At 41.5% G+C, this 7,475-nt stretch overlaps 1 protein-coding gene across 1 annotated transcript; it reads right to left on the reverse strand.

The window, feature by feature from the left end:
• Positions 1 to 208: 208 nt before the first annotated feature.
• STRIT1 (small transmembrane regulator of ion transport 1) lies at positions 209 to 3,356 on the reverse strand. The gene is made up of 3 exons (XM_023621151.2): positions 3,226 to 3,356; positions 440 to 538; positions 209 to 340 (listed from the first exon to the last, which is right to left on the reverse strand). Exons 1-2 carry the CDS (start codon positions 3,236 to 3,238, stop codon positions 444 to 446), a joined length of 108 nt encoding a protein of 35 aa, XP_023476919.1. The 5' UTR covers positions 3,239 to 3,356; the 3' UTR covers positions 209 to 340; positions 440 to 443.
• Between the last annotated feature and the right edge of the window lie 4,119 nt (positions 3,357 to 7,475).

A 7,475-nucleotide genomic window follows, 5' to 3' on the forward strand; every position in this document is an offset into this window, starting at 1 on the left:
TTCTATAGTTTTTTTGGGGGGAGGTGGCAAAAAAAATTAATATAATTCAACTTACCAAACTTTTCCCTATTGCTTATGCTTTCTTAGTTACAGGAACATTTCTCCTGCTCCCCGATTATAGAGAAATTCATCCACATTTGCTTATACTTCTTATCTGTACCGAGGACTTTAAACAAGTTCCTGAAGAAATTTTAATGCACACCACAGCACGAGTCTACAAACCCAAGTTTATAAAGGGATGCCAAACATTACAGTTATTTACATGAGGAACATTTAATAATCTGTCATGTTTGTTCTTTTCTCAATTCTTCTAGATGACGTCAATCTGAAGTCTTCTTTCCTGCATGATAAAATGTCCCATTAGTAAACCACAAAAGATTATTTCTAGAGCAACATATGCTCTTTATGAATAAACATAATCAATTATTGAAAACTTTACCGTCCTAGGAGAAGACGACATAGACCATTATGATGCAGCCCACAATCCAGCCGATCAAGAGAAGGATGGGGACCAGGAGGCGGGAGAATGGAAGCTCCGCTTAAAAACATACAGAAGAAGACACATCAGGTAGGTTATTTTGGTATTAAATCTTTGAATCTGGTGATATCAAGAGAAAAAACGCGCTCTCTAGTCGCACCCATGCGCACGTCTATTTCCTTTTCTACAAGAGGACGTACGACTCAGCTGGGTGCCTAGAAACCATAGGGTCTTCCTCTGACGGTGTGACCGTGGGCAATTCTGAGCTTGAATTTCCCTGTCTGGAGAATATGGATAATAGGACTCGTGATATCTGCCTCATGGAGTTGTTGTGAGGATCCGATGACATCACATGTGTGCAAAAGCTTTGTAAAGTCTAACCACTGTATGTGTGTTTAGTGCACACAGAACACATTCCTGCATTTATTCACTGACACAGAGAGCAGCTGTTTACAGAGAAACAATCAAAAATGGCTCTGAGATAACTCCTGCTAAGTAATCACAACACAGGGGAAGGCGCAGGAGTTGTTCTTGGCCCTGATCAGGGACTTTAATCTTCAGTCTTGCAGGAAGAGGAAAGTGGTGTGACTTATATAATCATTCTTGACAAGAGAAAAGAGATTCAGTTTGTTTAACTTGTTCGATACAGCAACCAACACTGGTTCAACACACACACGGACGGTAGTACAATGATTCCTCCTGGGCCTCCTGTTTGTACCCTTACTTGTAAAAAGCAATTTATGAAAGTATGTTTTTTAAATATTCACTGCACCTCAATCTGGTTCTTTCATACACATCACACGGAAGGATTCAAAACAGCACAGAAAGGCACCAGCCCAATGAGGTAGTGGTTGAGTCCCCTCGCTCCACTTCGGCAGCCCAGGGCTCAGGGGCTCACATCCAGGTGTGGACCTGTACGTTGATTATCAAGCCACGCTGTGGCTGCATCCCACATACAAAGTAGAGGAAGATTAGCACAGATGTTAGCTCAGGGCCAATCTTCCTTACCCCCCCAAAAAACTCAGCACAGAAAGACATCACATAGAATTAACGTCCCCGTGGTAAGGACTCAGACATATTCTTAATTGAAAAGCAGACTTAGATCCCATGCCATTGGCCAACAAGGAGAATGCATGTTCACAGCAATTGCGTGCCTATTATGATTCCCATCCCTTTAAAATGTGAAGTGTTTTTTTAATGCTATTAAAATAAAATCATCCTGAAATGAGACACTTCCAAAATTAGAAGACAGTCTTATGAAAGCAAACTTTCGTAAGTTAAAATGAATTTTAATTGTTTAAGTCTTTGTTTCCAAAACTGTTGGAGTCTCTCTCAACTCTCGCAAACTCGGCGGCTTTCCCTGCCCCTCGTCTCGCTGTGGCCTGACCAGGCAGTAACCACCAGACAGAAACGCCTTTCTCTTCATCCGCCATGTGGCTCTGCTTTAGGGACCAAGCAAACATATCCAGTTGCCCTTTCCCCTCGTGTGGATGAAAGCCTTTGTGAATTCAGGCCCCTATCACTGTGGAAACATAGCAGTAATTTTCTCAGAACTGTTCATCTATGTGATTTAGCATCTTTCCCAGTTTCAAAGAACTTAAAAATTAATACTATTTTAACTGGGAAGTTATAAATATTTTATATAAGTATATTTTAATACACTAAAATTTACACATAATGAACCCTAAAAGTATATATCTCACTATTTCTTATTCCTTGTGAAACAATACAGTTGACTGTGCATTTTAACACCCAAGGTATATTCACATTTGTGCTCCTTTAAGACTGATACTTTAAGTTTTATCAGTCTGTGGCATTGTCCTGAAACGGGAATATCTAGGAACACGACATACTTTGCACATGTCACTTACGTTCGTAGCACAGATAAGCACAAAACCTCTTTTTAAATATGAAGGGTAGTTTCAACTGGTTGTCTCTCTGCCCAGCCCTGAGCACGGCCCGGGAGTCACACCTGGAAGTGTTCCCAAGGGCACCGTGCTCTGGACCACGACTGCCTGGGTTCCACGCCTGGGGCCACCCCTCTCAGGCTGTGATCACAAGCAAGTCACTAAAGTTTTCCATGCCTCAGTTTACCTGTCTGTAAAATGGAAACAATGATCATACTGCATATCTCAAGTGATTGTTGTCAAGATTAAAGGCAACAATTCCTGTAGGCATTTAAAAACTATTTCTTGGACACAGTGTATATTCAGCCCATTTTGTCATAAAGGCAATTATTTTTCTTAAATATAAAAAGTGTTTGAAAACCAGAAAAAAAAGAAATTCAGATGTGAAGCATATTAGAGATGACCAAGCCCAATATTTTCATTTTAGAGTCAGAAAACAGGTTCAGAGAGGCAGAGGGACTTCCCCAAACTCACGTGGCCATTTAGTAGCAGATCTGACACCAAATTCAAGTGTCCTCAATTCTGGCCCAGCTCACCAAAGGCCTCAAGGCCCGCACAGCCCTGGAGAAAACTGCCTTCAAACTCATCTTTCAAGACGAGCACGAAAAAACCAAGCTCCTCTGTCTGTTTGATGCTCTCAGAATTATTCATAATGTGCAGACACGGCCCATAAACTGTCCGTCTAATGCATTTTTGCAGCCGCACCAACACATGTGGTTAATGCTCCTTTAGCAGAGATACCACACTCTTCAGAACAACTGAGAAACACCAAATGCCGGGAAACGACCTAAACCAGGGAGCTGGGCTCCTTTGCCAAGAGAGTCTGATGCCTAATCTTACCTTTCTCGGCCATTCCTCCTGTTGTGGGGTGGGTCGCTCTGCACGCTCACCTCTTTGTTATTGCTGTCCAGCGTCTCTTTGAACTTTAAATAGAGGATATCTGAAGAGGTGGCAGCTGCCCGTCCCCTGGCTGCCAATTGTCTGCAGGATGATGTAAGGCCCTGGACAGCACAGCCCCGCTGGCTCCTTCTCCTGCTATCATGGAGGAAACAAGGCTACCTGACCTAACACTGAATCAGCTGAGCTGTCCTAACCCAGGGAAACACAGCTTCTTAATTCACCCAGCGCCTTCAGACTGACTGGGTGACAGAGGAGAAACGTCACCCCAATGAGACCTGTCGTTCTGTCAAAGAGGGAGGGTCGCAGACTGGAAGAAAGGACGTTCGAGTTAGAGAGACTGGGCTCCAGATTCCGCCTCTGCTGTTGCTGCCATAAGGCCCAGTCGTTAACCTGGCGAAAGCTGCTGCAGTGTGAAAATGCGGATACTAACACCCCCAAAGCAGCATCCTAAGATGAAACAAAAAAGCTATGTGACGGTTCCTTAATATATTACAGGATGCAAAAGACAAAATAAATTAACTGGTGCCCTTTCCTGTGAACCATGCTAAAAACAGAAAATTTTAATATAAAACTACTAGAAAGTAAAACAATGAAGGCTGCAATATTGCCTGGAATTTTCAGAGAGCAGTCATAATCTTGTTGTTTTCATTAGCAATGTATAAAAATAGGACATTCCATTTTTCAAAGTCCAACCTGGTTTACATAACACGACCTAGAGTGTGCTCTAGATTCTCATTGGAATGACTTTAAGTTTTGGGTCTGGATGGAAAAGGTCATTTGCAACATGACCCTGTGACCAACTTCCAAAAAAATCCAACACAAGATCAGGGGTGTCCTTCTCTGTAAGACAAGTCCTGCCTGATGGAATCCGTCTCCACAGAGCTCCGAGTGACGTCCCCAACAGATGCTGCATCCCATCACTGATCAAAATCCGCCAGCGGTTCTCCAGCTCCTGGAGAATAAAAATCTGAGCTCCTTGTTGAGATGGCTGGAAAGCCTCGCTGCTCCTCGCTCCCGTTAGCATGAAGCGTCAGCCTCACGGAACTCCCCACTGTCGTGTGCAGGACGCCACTCCCGCTCAGGCAAGGGGAATATTTGACTTTCTACCCCACGCCGTGTGCCACGGACAAGTGTGTGCAGCCAACAGTCGGGTGTGTTTACTGCGGGTTCATGTTTGCGTCGTCTAAGCTGAGTTGTCATCTCTCTCTCCACACTATTTAATACTGAAAACAATGCCTGGCTACCCCATGTAAGCAGAGGGACTGTCTTCTCAACCACAATAGAATGAAAGTTGAGATCAGTAATAGAAGGAAATTTGAGGAATTCAAAAACACATGGAAATTAAACAAGACTCGTAAATAACCATTGTATCAAAGAAGAATTAACAAGGGAAATTAGAAAATACTCGAGATAAGTAAAAATGAAGACACAGCACAAAGCAATGCTTAGAGGGAAATTTATAGCTGAAATGCTTGTATTAAAAATGAAGAAAAATCTCAAATCAATAACCTAACCATCCACCTTAAGACAGTAGAGAAAGAGGGGCAAACTAAACATAGAGTAAGCAGCAGGGTGAAATAACAAATATCAGAGAATAAATTGATGAAATAGAGAATAGAAAAGCAATTGGTAAGATCATAGAAACAAAAGATAGTTCTTTGAAAAGATCAACAAAATGGACAAAACTTCAGCTAGATTAACTGAGAAAAAAGGGGAAGACTCAAATTACTAAAATCAGGAGTGAAAAAGGGGGTGTACCTTACAGGAAAGAAAAGATTATAAGGGAATACTATGAACAATTGTATGCCAATGAATTAGGCAGTCTAGATTAAATGGACAAATTCCTATAAAGACATAACTACCAAAACCTACTCAAAAATAAATAGAAAATTTGAATTGGCTTATACCAGGTAAGGAGATTTAAGCTATAATCCAAAAATATTCTACTAAGAAAAGCTCTGGAACAAATGGTTTCACGGATGAATTCTACCAAACGTTTGAAGAAGAGGTAACACCAATACCTCAAGAACTCTTCCCAAAAATGAAGACGAGGGAAGATTCCCCAACTCCTTCTGTGAGGTCAACATTACCCTAATACCAAAACCAAAATATTTTAAGAAAATAAAACTACAGACCAATCTCCCCAGTGAACATAGGCGCAAAAATCCTCAACAATAAACTAACAAACCAAATCCAACAACATCTAAAAAGAACTACACACCATGACCAAGTGGGGTTTATCCCACAAATGCAAAGTCGGCACAGCATTCCGGTACCAGTTAATGTAATACATCATATTAACAGAATAAAAAGCAAAAACCACATGTCATTTCAGTAGATGCATTTGACAAAGATGTAGAAACATTTGACAAAATCATTCAAGATAAGAACACTCAACAAGTTAGAAATAAAAGGGAACTTCCTCAACCTCAAAAGGGGAATCTATAAAAAACCCTCAACTAGCATCACACTTAGTGGCGAAAGACTGATGTCTCCCCTCAACATCGTGAACGAGACAAGAACGTCCACTCTCACCACTTTGATTCAATATCGTACTGGAGATTCTAGTCAGGAGAATTAGGCAAGACAATGAAGTAAAACCATCCAGATTAGAAAAGGAGAAATAAAACTATCTCTATTGGCAGATATCATGGACTTGTATATCGAAAATCCTAAAGAATCCACAAAAAAACCCACTAGAACTATTAATAAAATTCAGAAAGGTTGTAAGATACAAGAGCAACACTCAAAAATCAGTTGTATTTCTACACACTAGCAATAAAAATTTGTCTGAAAATTTAAATTAAGAAGAAATGGTGTTTACCTTGGGATCAAAAAGAATAATACTTAGGAATAAATTTGACCAAAGATGTACAAGACTTGTAACTAAAGACTACAAAACATTACTAAAGAAATTAAAGAAAATCTAAATAAATAGAAATACACTCCTCGTTCATGGATTGAAACACTCACTATTGTTAAGATGGCAACAGCACCCAAAGCAATCTTCGGATTCAATATATTCCCATCAAAATGCATTGCAGAAATGGAAAACTTCATCTTAAATTTTATACAGAATTGCAAGGGACCCTGAATAGTCAAAACAATCTTGAAGAGAAAAAATAAAGTTGGAGGACTCACACTTACTGATTTCAAAACTACTACAAAGATACAGTGATCAAAAATGTGTGGGACAGGCATAAGGACAGACACACAGATCATTGGAATAGGACTGAGACTCCAGAAATAAACCCACATACTAATGGTCAATTGATTTTCAAGAGGGTGCCAAGACAGTATGTTAGGGAAAGAATAGGTTTTTTTAACAGACAATGCTGAACAACTATTTATCCATGTGTAAAAATATGAAGGTGGACCCCTACCTCATACCGTACACAAAAACTAACTCGAAATGCATCAAACACCTAAATATAAGAGCTGACACCATAAAATCAGAAGAAAATATAGGGGTAAATCAGGCAGCTGTTTCTTAGATATACATCTAAAGTGCAAGAAATCAAAAGAAAAATAAGGTGGCCTTCATCAAAATTTAAAACTTTTTTTTATCAAAAGACACCATTAAGAAAGTGAAAAGACAATCCATGGAATGGGAGACTGAGAGAGCCGGTAAGGGAGGCCCTGAGTCATGTGCAATTCCAGAGCCCTGAGAACCCTCTCAGGGCCAGCCCCTCAGGCAGGGAACCCGGGCAGGCATCCAGAACTTCAGGCGGAGAAAGACGCTCTGCTTGGTTCAGCGTTCTGCTGTCCGTGTCTTGAAATCCCTAATACTTTTATCTTTGAACTTGGGTTTGTCACAGGGTCGATGGGACAGTGGAGAAGGGGCACGAGCAGAGGCGACACCCGGGAGGCAGTGTGTGCTGGTCCACTGCAGCCGGTGCACCTGCAGGCTCGGGCGCCAGGCTCCACAGAGGAGAATCCACAGCAGTCAGTCCCGCAGGCATGCGGCGCCCGGACCGTCTAGAGCCGCGAGCCGGGGCCAGGCTGGGACCTGGGCGTGGAACAGCGGCCACAGCAGGCTCGCCTCGACAGAAACCTTTAAAAACTGCTGCAGCCCTGCGAGAAGATATCCTCGGGCTTAGAAATGGGACTTTAACTCACAGATTGTCACGCTCTGGGGAAAATAACACTATTTTCACATGAAGCTTTGGATGAGCCAAGTACTAAGAAGT

Source organism: Equus caballus, chromosome 16 (genome assembly GCF_041296265.1).
Source record: "Equus caballus isolate H_3958 breed thoroughbred chromosome 16, TB-T2T, whole genome shotgun sequence".
In the NCBI taxonomy this organism is placed as follows: domain Eukaryota; kingdom Metazoa; phylum Chordata; class Mammalia; order Perissodactyla; family Equidae; genus Equus; species Equus caballus.